General features: G+C 33.9%; 1 protein-coding gene across 1 annotated transcript in view; it reads right to left on the bottom strand.

The window, feature by feature from the left end:
* Positions 1 to 16,271, bottom strand: part of PIEZO2 (piezo type mechanosensitive ion channel component 2) — a 206,138-nt gene that overhangs the window by 56,549 nt on the left and 133,318 nt on the right. The window contains exons 13-17 of the mRNA XM_087961504.1: positions 15,390 to 15,626; positions 13,130 to 13,253; positions 12,346 to 12,635; positions 11,803 to 11,951; positions 9,518 to 9,691 (exon numbers count right to left, since the gene is read on the bottom strand). Of these exons, the coding sequence (XP_087817630.1) occupies positions 9,518 to 9,691; positions 11,803 to 11,951; positions 12,346 to 12,635; positions 13,130 to 13,253; positions 15,390 to 15,626 (974 nt within the window). The remainder of the gene's footprint in view (positions 1 to 9,517; positions 9,692 to 11,802; positions 11,952 to 12,345; positions 12,636 to 13,129; positions 13,254 to 15,389; positions 15,627 to 16,271) is intronic.

Raw genomic sequence — 16,271 nt, 5'->3', positions numbered from 1 at the left:
CTGAAAACACTAAATTTAGTTACCTTGTAAATTAAAACAAACTGGAAATGCATGAATACATGAGTCACACACTGTTCAAAAAATGAAAACGCCACATGGATTGCACCACAGTAGCAATCATTTGTTATTTTGATGCTAATATTCATATCAGTAATCAGTGATATTGTCACCTAAACTTGACGTTTCCCCACAAAGGGGAAAAAATGGTCAAAGTTTAAGTTGTAGAAGCATGAAATGACATGTAACAGCAAGCATTTCATGACTTCACATGGGGACTTACTCATTTTGATGGATTGGTAATTTTTTCTTGATGCTGCTCAAATAATTGAAACAGAAAGAAAAAAGGAAACGAGAAGAGGAAGATCAGAGATAAGACATGATGCTATATGACTCATTAGCATTACCCATCTGTGGCAGCTTTCAAAAACATATTGTCTTAACATAATGGATTTGCTCATAGCAAAACCAAAAAGTACAGAATTTCAGAATTTTTAATTACTCTTTCTATGTATGAATATGAAAGTATGAATCCTCCCAATTTAAATAAATCATATCCTAAATATATATTTATATTTCTAATTATTTATAATATGAGTTGATTCTTCTTTAGATTCATTGGCATATTTTTTCTAATTGAGGATAAGCACAGAAAAGCAAAAATTCTATGAACACTTTTGGAAGAAGTTAATATATGACATGCTATGAATTATCCATATTGTTCCAGTTATGCTTTCAAGAATTATGTAGCTAAGTTCAGTATAAATATACAAGATACAATGTACATTGTTTATATCAATGAAAAAATTGAAATGATTAAAATATGTATTCTAGAATTTTGATTTTATTTTATCAAGTTACATTATTTGCATTGTCTCCTTTCAAAACAGATTGTACAGTATCAAGGTTATATGAAACTCAGAAAAACATTTCACTTTTATTTATCTATGATAAGCAAAACTCTCAGGATGCAGCACTAGTTTCTCTTTGTAAAACATTGGCACTGGAGAGTGAAACTTCATATTTAGCACTAATATAAATTGTCTAACATTAAATATGTTTGCCTAGACTTAAAGCCTTCATTCCATGTCTACAATTACAAAATTTACTAGACATTGTCTAGTAGAAAACTAAGTGCTACAAATTCTTGAAAGGACTGGACTGCATCAAAGGAATAAATATGCCATTACATTACAGCGCATGCAGACTCAGGCAAATAATTGGATAACATTAATAGTTATGCAGGGATAAATTGCTGGCCATCCCAAATTCTCAAAACGGTTTTAATGAAAACAATGTTAAAGTCTGGAAGCTTATGTGTAATTGATAGGAATGGAGATATTGAGAGTCAATCAATTATTGGCTAGCAAATAAACAAACAAACCAATAACAATGGTTCCTGGCTCAAATATTATCTAAATGAATATCCAGAGGGAATGGATAGTCTACATGAATGTTTTGGTGATAAAAATGGCCATCTGTTGTAGTTATTTAAAGGTGTTATTAAAAAAAGCAAGAATCAAATAATTATGAACTAGAACAAAATTTTACAAAGGATCCTCAGTCACTAACTTGGTCGGGGTTTCCCCCCCGCTATCAATACTGTTAAGGTCCCTGAAGGTTATACTTTGATGATCCCATTATACTGAAATAAATTAATTGATTTCATTGTTATTTCTTTCTATGTATAAAGAATCATAGCCATAATGAATAAAATATGATGCAAATATCTTGTTTTAAGAGGTATCATTCATACATATAGAACCCAAAATATATTCATGTATATATTATTCTGAGGCTTTGGTACTGATCCAGTATATCTTACACAGCTACAGCTATTATTAATTCTAATAAGTGATTATGATGCTCATTTTAAATCATAGCCATATTGTCAATGTTGACTTGGATGAGTCAAAGTCAAAAAGTAGCACTAACCACTGAATTTCACATCAGTTTGTACTCTGAGCCTAATCCTCCTCCCAAAGCCCAAATTTTGAAATCCTAAAAATCCTAAAGTCAATCCACCTAGTGGCTGATGTTTAAACTTAATAAAAACATATTGTTGCCCATTGGTGCCCAGCAGAGTAGGACAGTGGGGAGAAACATGGGCCAGTCCTGGAGTCTGGGGAGAACTTGGATGAGGAATCTGCGTCCGACACAGAGATGGGGCCAGGGCCATCTGAGAGTTATGTGCTGACTCTGGAGCCTTCAGAATCTAGGCAGAGGAACAGGGGGAGCCTGTTCCCAGTGCGTGCTTGCGCAGAGCTGGCAGAAGGCAAGAACAGTTAAGACAAAAGGGGCAACCCGTGAGTAAGGCTTGGAGATGATTGGCCCCTCCCATAAGACATAAAGGAGGAGCAAAGGGACAGGAGCCTTTTCAGGAAGCAACTTTGTTCATTCTGGTCGGTTTAAACTCTGAAGCTCCCTGTTGACTTTGTGCTCCGTTTGGCCTTGTACAGCTAATTGGCAATTTAGTCGTTGGCAGCATTTCAAGGGAGATAAAGGTGGGTTCTTATCAGCCCTATCTCAAAAGACTGTGGCAGACTATTGGACTATTCATAAACTGTTTGGGACTCATTACAGGCTGTGAATGCATATAATTCACAGCCATTGAAATAATAATAAAAAAGGTTTTTGGGAACAGCACGTGATTGTTACTGTCTTAGGAAGTCTTGGTCAGAACAAAACAGTATCCTTTTTTCAATGTCATATCTGGTCATCACAGCTGATGATATTCCCGTATAAAGACAATGAACAAACAATAGAGGAGATGGTGTTATGCCAGAATTATGCCCATGAAGAATTTCTGTTTTCTGTTTTAACTCAGTTAACAAACAGTCATTTTCAAACCAGTTATTTCTTCTCTTGCCTATCTCAGAATTTGGCTGCTCTTACTTTATGATAGGAACAAACTCCTTATCCATGAGCCATAGGCTTCATCTATCTGCCTGACTTCTACCTCCAGACTCTATGTCGCATATGCTTGTCTAGGTTATAGTTTTCTTTGCCAATTTTTCATTTTTAAAACCATGTGTTGAACTGAAAGTTACATTTTTGTCACTATAAAAATGTCTTAATATATCTTCCTAACTGATAAGTTGCTATAGGAAAACAGTAAGTGAAAGTTAATTTAGGAATATTGAAACAATGAATTTCTGATATGATTGATTAAATGTATATATAATGTACATAATTTGTGTGATTATTTGATATGACAACAACAATTGATTGAAATGATGTACTGGTAATCTATAAAAATTACACAGATAACTACTGCCATAAAATAGTTTCTTATTTAATGGACACCTACTCCCCCAGTTGGTTCATTAAAATGTGATTTATTAGTATTACTGCATCATTGCTTATGAATTCAGAATGAAAATAAAAATAATAAGATTGGGAAAATAATTTCTGAAAAGTTACTGAAACATGAATAATGCCAAATTTGCAATGGAATTATAGTTTTCAAAACATGTTAATCCACTTTTATGGCTCAGAGAAGTAAGTGAACTTTAAACATAAATATCTTTCTTTTAGATTGATAAATGCATTTGTTTATAGTTACAAACAAAAGACTTTAATTTTTAGGGTCCAACTTATTTCTACTCAGATGACTCCACCATTATATAAATATCTGAAAGGCTATTTATACAGCTTGCTAATCACCTACAATAATGAAAACATTACTTCATTTCATATAGAAGTTAGTGAAGCCCACAAATTTTACTTTAGAATGGACTAGATATGTCCAAGTTAATTTTCATAATTGGACAGATGCAGCCTGGGTATCTGTTTCATGATCCCTCACACTCATCTACTAGTTATCTTTTTGAATGCTGGTGGGTCACGCTAAAGAGGAAGAAATCAAACTTTAGAAAAATCAAGTTGTTTACAATTCAAACATCTATGAACATGTTCAAATAATTCACTAAATGCATGAACTGGAAGATGTTTTTTATTACTCCAAAAAATAAATCAAGACACATTATGAAGTAAGTGAACAAATATTCAGTAGAAAGAGGGAAACACTGCAAGGAAATACCATACTTTGTCTTAATTTGGGAACATTAAAAAAATCCTGCTGATCAATAAGTGAAGAAGAAAATAGCAACTAAAATATACCTTGTTTTTTCAAAAACTGATATAAGAAAAAGTAACTGAGAAAGTTTATTTTGCACATTAATAAATTCTTCAAAGAGTAAAAAAAAAAAGGAGGGAAAAAAAAGGAGACTACAGATGACCAAGAGGCAACTTTTCCAAACCAAGATAATATTCAGAGGGGTATGCTTAACTGAACAGTCCTCCTAAAAGTGTTCTCCATTGTTAGGGTAAGTTTGACATACTGCAGTTTTGTTGGACAGGTAGTCCTCAACTTACAACCACAATGAGCCTTTTCTGACAAGCAAAGTAAATGGGGAAACCAAATTTATGGTTAAGTGAATCTGGTTTCCCGATTTCCTTTGTTTATCAGAAGGTTGCAAATATGAACCAGTTGCTAAGTGTCTGAATTTTGATCATGTAACCTTGGGGATGCTGCAACAGTCAACTGTGAAAAACGGTCACGTCACTTGTTTCAGTGCTGTTGTAACTTTGAACTATCACTAAATGAATGGTTGTAAGTCAAGTCAACAAGTCAACTTGTTAGTCCAGGTTAGTTATATTTTGAATATAACATATGCAACATTTGAACAAGAATAAAAATAATTTATGAAAACAAACATTTTACAAACAATTTTTCTCTAGGTTTACATTGCCCATCACCTATTCCTGAATCCTAGAATAGCATGATGCAAGCGAAGAAGAATGTGTGTGAAAAACCAAAAAGATCCAACATGAGCAAGATGCATCAAGATGCTATTTAAGATGCATCAGAACTGAATCAGTTCTGAATATTTCTCTTGCACTGCTCTATTTCTTAGCCATATTTTCCACTAGAATCCAGCCAGATTTTAATGCATTCTTACTTTACTATGAAGATGCACAGCCTCAATCACATTGAATATAAACAGATATCATAATAAGCCAGCCATAAGAGTGCTTCAGTAAAGGCCCAAACAGAACAGTCATTAGTAAGAAGCTACAGTCATCGTTGCCAACTTTACAGCAGCCAGCCAGCCATAATCAATATTATGCTGTGCAGAACCCCTCAAAATGCAGATATAGAAAATTGTGATACAGAAGCAAAAACAGAAAGAGAAAAGTTCAATTATAGGGAGGCACGGAAGAGTATCAAGTCTATTCAAGGAATAAATATTTGAGCCTAGTCCCTGATGAACAGTCATTGCAACAGATGGAAACTGAAAGCTATCAAGACTTTAAAAAGAGCAGAACAGTATTACAATAATAGCTGATAATAGAGAATAGGTAGATTAATACATAGATAGTTCAACATTGAACTGTGGGCATTTAGTTAGTTAGAAAAATAACTTAGTTATTTTCCTGAAGACATTTCATTACCAGGTTAAGCAAGATTGAAAGTGCATGGAGGAGTGGAGTTTGCTGGCTGTTTATATATGTTGGCTTGCCTTGGCAGTTTTGATTGACGTATGGTTTCTTCCTTAATGGTTGCTTGATTAGCATATTGTTTCTTCATTGGTCATTATCTGGTGCTGTTTTCTGCCTATTTGGGTGTTGCTGGCCAGGGAGAATATGCTATGAGCTATTTGTTTCCTTCCTTGACTTTTGGTTGCATCGTTTAAATGATATTAGATGAGATTTATCTTTATATGTCTGTGGATGACTGATCTGTGTGAATACCCAATATCCAGGAGTTTCCCAAGAGTTGTCTTGGTCTAGAACAAGGATGACAAACTGGATTTCTTTGAGAGACAGATCAGCATTGTGGTTCTCCTCCACGCGCCAGCCAGGGGCGAGACGGGACTGACACTTCCCACAGTACCCTACCGGCCAAAATGGGGTGTGGGGGGCCATACTGCCAGAGGCACCACAGGCCAGTCATTTACTATTTCCAGGCCAGCCCCGCAGGCCAGATTTAAGCCCTAAGACCCCTGGTCTAGAATGTCAACAATTTCCTTGGTAGGGCAAGACACTCGACCAAACTTGACTCTCGTATGCACCAATAATGCTATCTAGCCTGATAACAAAACATCTGCAGGAAAATAACCAAACTTGGAAAACACCAAGAACCCAATAGTTGATCATTTGGCAATAGGTTTAGCCATTCTGCTACCTCAGTTGTTCCTGGATACATTTTTGGGTTACCTTCTAGATGCTCTGAATTGTAGCTTTTTAGAATACATGGGATTACTTACTTCACTTCAACTTTTTTCTACTTACTAACCTTCAGATATTTGCATAATCTACCATTAAAATCACACTGTGGTTATCTAACATGGTAAATAATAAGGCATTCATAATATAACTTTCATATTGCTATATTCTGGAATAGAAGTGTCAAAAGCTTTAAATTGGTAGTCACAATAGAGTGACTATCAACTTCTGCTTTTTTGTGTATTAGAATAATTAATCAGTGGAATCGCTTGACTCCAGAAGTTGTGGTTGCTCTAACATTGGAGGCTTTTAAGAAGAGATTGAACAACTATTTGTCTGAAATGTTATAGGGTTTCCTGCTTGAGCAGGGGTTTGAACTGAAAGACCTCCAAGGTCCCTTATTCTCTCTTATTCTTTGTGCATTGGGTTTGCACTGTTGCCACAATCTTGATTCTTTTTATCACAGCTTGCAGATATCTCTGCTGTGGAATCTATTTTTTGAAATTATTTTAATATGTTACTATCTTCATGTTTCCTTTGCTTCTTTATATATCCCAACTTACTATTTACTTGATAGAACAATGGCTTAACATCCAGTAGAAAATAAAATAAAACTGAATGTATCAATTGCAAGTCATTTTTTTTTAAAAAAGCTTCAATTAAAGCAAAGGGAATGTCATACACATACATTAAAGCCCAAATACCTGAACTCCAAACACTTAGAATGTAGTTGATTTAAAAATTAAAATCACAAATGTATGCACATGCATGACAATATATTGGTACCAGCATGTTTCCAGAGGAAATCTTTATGTCTAATTAATTTAAAGAGGCTAAACATTTACTAAATTCTGCTCAGCTTTAAAATGAACCAATATTCTTAGTTTTTAAAAGTAGACTATTAAGATTCCACTATATTAACAAAAGAATTGTAGTACTGGGAAGTTGTGTTATTTGAATACCATTATGTTATCTAAGTATCATGAATAGCCTTATTGTTTTTATTTTAAAGATTGAATGTACAACTAAATAAACACTATATTTTTAGGTAAAAAAAGGAATAATTAAAATACCCACCTATTTATTATAAGATAAACACGACCATTGACTTTGGCATGGCTTTGGTAACAGATGAAAGTGTGAGAATGCATAAGGTAGCAGCAGAAAAATTAGAGAAAGAGAAAGAGAAGAATACCGTTAAACAGGATTAAAGATAGATATTTTTCTCAGGAAGCACACAAGGAAAAAAGCCGCAATGATGTAGTATGCATATTGAAAAAACATCACAACCCCTGCAGAAAGAAGAACATGTAAACTTTTATTTGTCCATGACTTCATTTTTACTGCCAGAAACTAGAAGGAGGAAAGTACATGAATTGTTCCATCTTGTTGTCTCTCTTATTTGGCTTGTTTTTCTGTTCCCATATATTAAATGTGGAAGTTAGTAGATAAAATGAAATAATATACGTACATACATAACTATACATATATGAGAGCCAATGTGGTATGATGCTTATAGTGTTGGGTTAGAAACTAGGAAACTGTGAGTTCTAGTCCTACTTTAGGTATGGAAGCCAGCTGACTTTAGGCCAGTAACACTCGATCATCCAACTTACCCCAGAGGTTTGTTGTTATGGAGAAATAGGAGGATAAAGGAGTATTAGGCATGGTTGCTACCTTAAATTGCCCAAGATATACAAAAGATGGGATAAATATCTACATTTATACATCTATATCTATATATCATCTATATCTTTTTAACAATAGTTACAGATATTCCCCACAGAGAATTATCAATTATACTTTCAGTCATTTGTCCACTAAAGATGAAAAGTTTATTAGAAGAGATAGCTTCCTCAATTCAACTCAACAAATATAGTTGAAAACAAATAGCAATTACTCATTTGAAAAGTTAAGCCGTCAAAGCAATTTCCTTGGGTGATCAGTTTTGATTTTTTTTTACATTTTAATGTTTAATATTTCAAATATTTTTATAAAAAAAACTTTATTAAACATTAAAAAGATAAATACAAAATGCAAAACATCAAATAATTTCCTATACCATTTGTGAAGAAAATAAAAATAAATGAAACACACACCATACCACCTGTCTCTTCCTAACTACGCTGACACCAAAATTATATATTCCTCATGATGTCATGCTGAGAAGTATATCCTTTTGTTCTTGCCTCACAATGTCATTTCCAAGTACTCAAGGAGTAGAGTTTATATTATGATTTATTGTAACTTACAATCTACTTGTAGACACCTGCATAGGAGACTGGAGATGCAAATAATTTAATTGATCTATATTTGCTAATTTTTAATATAGATTTTTGTTTGTGCTTTTAATTCCCAAAAACATAGTGGTCTCTTATAAATTACATCATTTTGGGGTATGGGAAGGCATATAGTCTCATCAATCTTTTGTTAAGTTTTGATGCAGTTATTCTTAATTCTTTTGGGGTAGAAATTTAAATAATATATTATTCTGCCCTTATTTCACTTCTCTGAAAGCAGCTATTTTTTAAATTTTCTAAGTTGGCTTTTGTCCTTAAAGAGCATTCCTACATAGAATCAGATAAGAATACAGCAGTGACTCTTTTGTGATACAATATCATTATCCCTGATAGATTAGTTTCACAAAGGTTTCCAAATCTGAGTCTTATGACATTTTCTTCTCTCTGTAGGAAAACCATAATAAGCATCAACACGATCTATTTTGACTGTAGGGAACAAGCTGCATTTCTTTGTCTCTTGCATTTGCATTTTAAATTTTATTTCTGTAAAACTTGTTAAGATAAAATGTTTAACTAAAATAATACAATGTTAAATCATTGAAAGTTTTCAAAAATAGATTGAACAACCATTTGACCAGGATGATATAAAATAACTAGAAGACACCCCCCCCCAACTCTTTGATTCTATGTTAAAAGAATGTTAATGGTCAATATATATAACCGAATTCCTCCTCAAATTATGACGAATGCAGCAACACTGAATATATTTTGTAGGGAATAAATCTCATTAAATTTTGTCTACTTCTGGGAAAACCACATATAAAGAATTCAGACCAAAATAGCATTTTTGTGGTTGCAGTGAAGGTTTATAGATCACAAGAATTCTAAGTGGTATTTATTATTCAGTCACAGAGAATAGGCCATCTTTCTCTAATTATACTCTTTTTCTTCAAAATCCAGAGTGATAGAGACAATTTAATCAACCAACCAGCCCCACAATTCAAACCTTGGGGGCAATAAAATGAAGGAAAATTTTATGTTTTGTTTACCTGTAAATAGCACTGTCTTGTTTGCTGACTATGGCTTTTAAATCTGTGAGTTGGAGGAATCGATCATGGAAGTAATGCAAGTGCAATATGCATACCAAGAGAAAGGACGTTGGGATAAAAATGCGAGTAAATAATTCTGCTATAGAATACTGTTCTAAGCCAAGATCCTTTAGCCTGAAACATAAAATAATTCAAATTATAGCTATATTTCATAACACGTAAAAAACCTTCACAATCTTTTAGACTTGTCAGAAAGCACAAAGAAAAGTTAAAAAAAAATTATTTTTACAAACAGTAAGCAGTTTTGAAAATTATAAAAAAACAACAAAATAGTAATAGCTATTCCGATGGGATCCAGAGATGGATCGAGAAAAGACTTGCAAGAAATGCTTCTAAAAATAGTTGTGAATGTTCTTTATCTATTCCTTAACCTAAAAATCTAAATTTTGCTGTATTCCATGGCAGAACATTACCCAATGTTGACCTGGTACAGCACCAAGATTTTATCTTGGAGCTTACAATGTGAAAAAATGAATTCAGAATTATAATACAAGGTAACATGCAAAAAACAGAAACAAATGAACATAACTGAAATGATGTTGAAAAAACAGCAGATGAATTGCCTTTTTGTCCCCAATTATTAGTTCCTATTTCATGTATTTAAACATATGTTTATTCTTATTTCTATTATATGGTAAGCATTTGACAAAATAAATAAATAAAAATAAATTAAATTCAAAGACCTAAAAATATTAGATTCATAACATATTAAAAGTCTTAGGAAAAATAAAAAATGGTTGCTGATTGTTTCAAGCTCATAAAAATAAGCATGTGCATTCTGCTAATCTAAGACTGCAACTGTCTTGTTCAGTATAATGGATAGGCTGCATATTGAATGATACCTTCACTAAATACAACCTCAGCAGAACTCTCTGATTCCAACAACATTGTGAAACTTTGGAAATAGTTCTGGTCTTTTAGTTTATAAGGCTGATAAGTTTCTTGTTCATCTTTTTCTTTTGTGACTATATCAAAATTCACTTATAAGTGAACAAAGGTTGACTGAAAAATATTTTTTCACTAAACAGCTTTGTTAAAAAGAAATCCTGTGATCTCTTGTTCCAAAACAGAAATTAGTGGAAAAGTCTTTGGTTTCCACAAAACCATAGTGGCAATTTTTTTCACCCAACATGTTTGACTACAGAACAAGAGATAGGGAAGAATGGCAACTGCAGAAGTAAAAGCATGAAATCTGATCAAAGACATACAGATAGGCATCAATTTACAGTCATAATAGGGCCTGGAATTTTTTCATTCATATGATTAGACCTTAATTTACAACCAGTTTAACCAGTGAATCAGGCAGTTTTAAAGTGAATCATCTGGTCATTAAGTGAATATGGCTTCCCTCATTGACTTTGTTTATCAGAAGACAGCTAAGAAAGTAGCAAATTGACTAGAAGACATTGCAACCATCATGAATGTAAGCCAGTTTCCAAGAGCCCAAATTGTGATCATGTGACTGTGGGGCACGGACGTGTGTGTGACAATCATAACTTTGAGGACGATCTCCCTTTTAATACTGTCACAACTTGGAATAATCATTAAACAAATGGATGTAAGCCAAGGATTATTCATACTGCAATGCAATAGATGTTTTTAATGTGTGAATTTAGCAACATCTGAAGGGAAAGTTAAGGGTGAGAATCTTAGAAGCAGTATCACATTATTATGACACAAACCTTTCTGATTTTGAATTCATACTGTAACATCAAATTTAAGGGTAGATCTTATGGCTTAAGTGTATAATGCTGTACAATGTTGCTTTTATTATTTTGATGAAAGCATGAAGAACATGCCATGTACTTGAACTAACAAAAATACATGCTAAGTCAGAAGCTTTGACACTTGAAAACTATGCATATGGTGCACAAACCATGCACAATTAATTTCTTTAATTTAGCTTGGAATGCTTTCTAGAATGAACATAACTTCTTCAATTATTGGCCTCCCAATGGTCTCATATTTGATTTCTGACGGGATTGAGTTAAAACTGAAGGTACGTGAAAAAAAATAAAGGTTTTGGTTAAAAGTTGAAGAGATAGGACAAGGTATGTGGACTGATTTTTAAAAAAGAAGCTGAATATTTGTTTCTCCTAAAAGAAAGGTATTTCCTAAGTATGATCACTTATAAAACATCGGGAATCTAGAGTAATATTAGTGTTTCATAATACATCATCCAAATAAACTGCATTTTAAAAAATGGAGTAATAAATAATACTTACTGATCATCATTCATGTTTGTCATGTTTTTCCACAAGTCAGGGAATGCTTTAAACTGATATGTGTAAATGAAAACAAGCACTAACATAGTGTAAACCACAACTGACATCCAAAAATATTTCAGAATTCGTCTCCACCAGTCATAGTGGACCTAGAAAATAAGAAATTAAGTCTCACATAATGTTCATCATTTACAGTCATTTTTCACAATTCAGTTATCACCATTTGAGAAATTTTTCTAAGGTTGTTTGATACATTTAAATTCCAAGCTACATTAAGCTGAACTTAATTGTTGTTGGTAGTCTTATTCTCTTTTTGCTTTTATCTTCATCTTGCCCTGTCAAAAACTTATCTTGATTTTGATTTGACTCACACTTGTTTATGGTTTTATGTATGTTTACAAGATTGATTAATTTTGTCCTTTCAATCATTTTTAATCTAATGACTCCTTATGCTTTGTAAAAACAACATATTTAATAAAAAATAAAAAAGAGAAAGAAATAGAATGGCAATGTTTTTTAAAAACTAGAATTTTTACTACTTACCTGATAGAGGACTACGCAAAACAAGAAGAGCATCATATAGATGATTTTGTACATGACAATTTTTCCCTCAAAGCTGACAAAGAAGAACATTCCTCCGCAGACATAAATCCAGTACTTAACAAACATCGCCATCACCATGTTCCCTAGGACTTTCATTACATCATCTTCTTCTTCCTCTTCTTCTTCTTCCTCCTCCTCTTCTTCTTCCTTCTCCTCTAATTCCCCCCCTTCTTCTTCCTCTTTCTCTTCTTCTTTGGAGGATTCTTCTTCTTCTTTTTGGGATTCATCATCTGTAAATGTAAAATGTAACATTAGAATAGATGACATTAAGTTATTTTACAATGTTATAATTATTGATAAAAAGTTCAACTGCACTGGTCACATTGGCTGATACGATAAAACATAGGCACATCACATTAGTCAACAATGCAGTATATTCAATTAAAAAAATAAAAATCAATATACAAATGCATGAATACACAATTTAGTAAGAAAAGATGAAATAAGGAAAGGACATAGATTCTTCATGTCACATCTTGAAAATCTGGGTACAAATTTTAATGCCACCTTTTTATGGCAACACTGTACAAAACTTAAATTGATTGAAAAAAAATCAGAAGCTGAGTAAAACTAATTCTTAATTTAGTTAATTCTTAATTTTTCCCTACTACATTTATAAGTACTTATATACAGTAGTTGAAACCTAAGAGAAGTATTTCCTAGCTCATTGTGTACTTCTCTATTGACATCAATATCATGATACTACCTTGAAATGTGTATTCACCTTTTTCTTCACTCTCTTCCTCTCCAATTTTGACCTCTGACAAAACAGTTTCATTTAATTGCAAAGACTTCCGCTCAGTGAGATGTTGTCTCAACAGCAGCCAAAAAGTAAGTCCAAAAAATATCTGTCAGCAGAAATTGAAACCAAAGAAGAGACACACTATTGAATAAGTTATTGAATTTCCATGAGCCACAGTATGGTGATAAACTGAATGATACTGCAAACTTCTTCTATATATCAGCAATCAATCTTAACCCTGAATTAAGTCATAGAAATATTATTAATGTCCTCAAAAAGTATCCCTGGCTTTTCATCAGCTATACATGAATATATATCACAGTATATGACATAACATTGCTTTCCAAATATATACTGGATTACAAATGTTGAAAACATGTTAGCCGGTGCTAATGTATTTGGAAGGCCAAAAGTTGGGAAATGTTGTCATACACAATGGAAAGGCCTAAATGATCATTAGAACCAAAGAGGCTTATCGTACTCCTTATTGTGCTTTGGCTTGCAGCCTGGTTTATAAATTAATAAATTATAAATTAAGCTAAGTATAAATTTAGAGATTGGCTAAATACTCATCTTAACACGTTACTTTTTTTTGGCTTTCTTTTCTCAATTTTATTTATGTATTATTTATTAAATTTATTTGCTGCCCATCTTGTTTTCAAGCAACTCTGGGTAGCTTATGGCATTACAAGCATTAGAAGCATAAACGTTAAATATTTCTAAAACAATAAAAATGGAAATTACAATCAAAAATATAATTATTGTTAAAAGATGGGGAAGAAGGGAGCAGAATGCAGAGGGGGGGAGGGGGGATTGCCTATTAATTCCTCAATCACCCCCGTGATACTCCCCATTGGGGGCCCCAAGCCATATGGCAGAGCCAAGTCTTCAGGGCTTTCAGGGAAGTCAGAAGGGTAGGAGTAAGATCTTTCAAAGGTCAGGAGCCACAGCAGAGAGGGCCTTTCTCCTGTATCCCACCAGACACAGTTCCTTGATTCACGGGATTTATCACTTGTCTCCTCTGCTGGGGTGGGGTGGGCCAATCCCAGTGTTGAGGTGGTTCCTCAAGTAACCTGGACCCATGCCATGTTATGCCATGCTTTAAAGCTAATAATCAACACATTGAATTGCACCCAGGAGCAAACCAACAGCCAGTGCAGCTTATGAAGCAGTGGTGTAGCATGGGCCACCCTAGGGGCCCCAAGAACTCCCGGCACTGCTGTATTCTGCATCAGTTGAAGCTTCCAAGTGCAGTTCCAGGGTATCCCTACGTAGAGTGCACATTGCAGTAGTCCAGATGGTCAGGGCTGAAATGACTGAGCACAGGGACTGCTGATCCAGGAAAGGCCATCATGGCACACAATATGCAAAAAACTGTGCAAAGGCTCTCCTAGCTGCAACTGCCACCTGCTCTTCGAGAACTCCCAAGTCATAGACAGGGTGTATCTGGAGTAGTGCAACTCCATCCAGATCTAAACTAGTTATAAGTCTCAGATCTTGAAGCTCCATGTACTCAAAGCCATTTGGTCTTGCCAGGGTTCCACTGAAGCCTGTTGTCCTCCATCCAGGCCCCAGAGTCTCCCGACACTCCAAGCAAAAGCCCTCTTGGAGTAGTTTCTGTTCTCAGTTGATTGATAACACAGTTGATTGATAATAAATGGCTTCAGCCATGCACTAACCATGAGTGAAAGAAAAGTTTTTGTGTTATCATTCATATTCTCTGCCAAGTGGCCAAGAAATCATAGATTCTGCCAGGGTATGTAAACTTATGAACACAACTGTGTGTGTGTGTGTGTGTGTGTGTCTGTATGTGTGTGTGAATGATAAAATTGATAGTTAGATTCTAAACATTTAATCCTTTGATAGAAATTCATTTCAGGCATATCCAACAGAATATCTGGGTAACTTTAATTATTAAGTAAGGAGTGTCCAGCAGAGAATAAAAGGACAAGAATGACCTAGCGCAAGGCAGGAGAAATAGCAACAATAACTATAAATTATTTTAGGAATCTATGAAGAAAGTGTTTTTCATCTAGGAAAAATAATTAATAGACCCAACTAACTTGTGTTCCTAAAGATGTTCCTTAAATACCAAAAGACATTTGTTACAGTCAAAATAAAATATAAAAAGTATTTTAGGTATATATTTTCAGATACTAATCACAGCTATCATGTTGTACTTTTGAGAAATCTAGAGATTATTCACCACTAATATAAATTCAGGTTTGTGTGCAATTATTACCTTTGATCCTAATTCAGGAGGTGCTTTCCGTTCTAGAAATCCAGAAACTTGAGGAAGTTCACTATCATTCATCTCAAAACTCCATATATATTGAAATGTTAATAATAAGTTTCCATAAGCCACCATAAAAGGTGAACTTATCATTGCATATTTCCTACGGTCACGAAGCATCCAAAGTATGCAAGACCATATCAATAATACAAATGTTAACCAACTGTGGTAAGTAATACTCCAGGCCTTGAAGGAAAGAAAAAGAAATAAATACTGTATAATCTCATCAGTTCAACATTCAATGTATTTGAACTTTAGAATCACAGAATAGGAAGGGGTACTTCAGGCCATAAGTTCAGAACTTTGCTCCTGGCAGGAATATAAATTAAAGATTTCAAAACAGATGGACTCCTGCTCTCTATGGAATTACTTCCAATGAATGGAAGCCAACCATATTTGTAGGTCATTGATTCCGCCACTCTGATTGCTAAGTATGGTCTACATTTGGCATGTTTCAGGAAACATGCTTCCCGAAACTTGTCCTGCAATCTGAAACAAGAGACAACCATTTCTGACCTTTAGCTAGGTGACATCATTTCAGGTATTTTTTTCCCCTTTGTTTTTATTTATTTTATTTTTATGTATTTATTTTTGTCAATTGCTTACAAGATAATAGGTATAAGTAAAAACATAGTTATGAATACATGGATGCATATAAGAAAAATAAAAAAAATAAAAGAAACAATAGGACAGGGACGGTAGGCACGTTGGTGCGCTTATGCACGCCCCCTACAGACCTCTTAGGAAAGGGGTGAGGTCAATAGTAGATAGTCTAAGGTTAAAGTTTTTGGGGTTTGGGAAGAAACCATAGGGTCAGGTACAGTATTCCAG

The sequence above is a fragment of the Notechis scutatus genome, chromosome 3 (genome assembly GCF_049901735.1).
Source record: "Notechis scutatus isolate UNSWTSFEM ecotype Mainland chromosome 3, rNotScu1.2, whole genome shotgun sequence".
In the NCBI taxonomy this organism is placed as follows: Eukaryota; Metazoa; Chordata; class Lepidosauria; order Squamata; family Elapidae; genus Notechis; species Notechis scutatus.
Note: the sequence above shows the minus strand (reverse complement) of the source record. Positions and strands in the feature narration are given on the sequence as shown.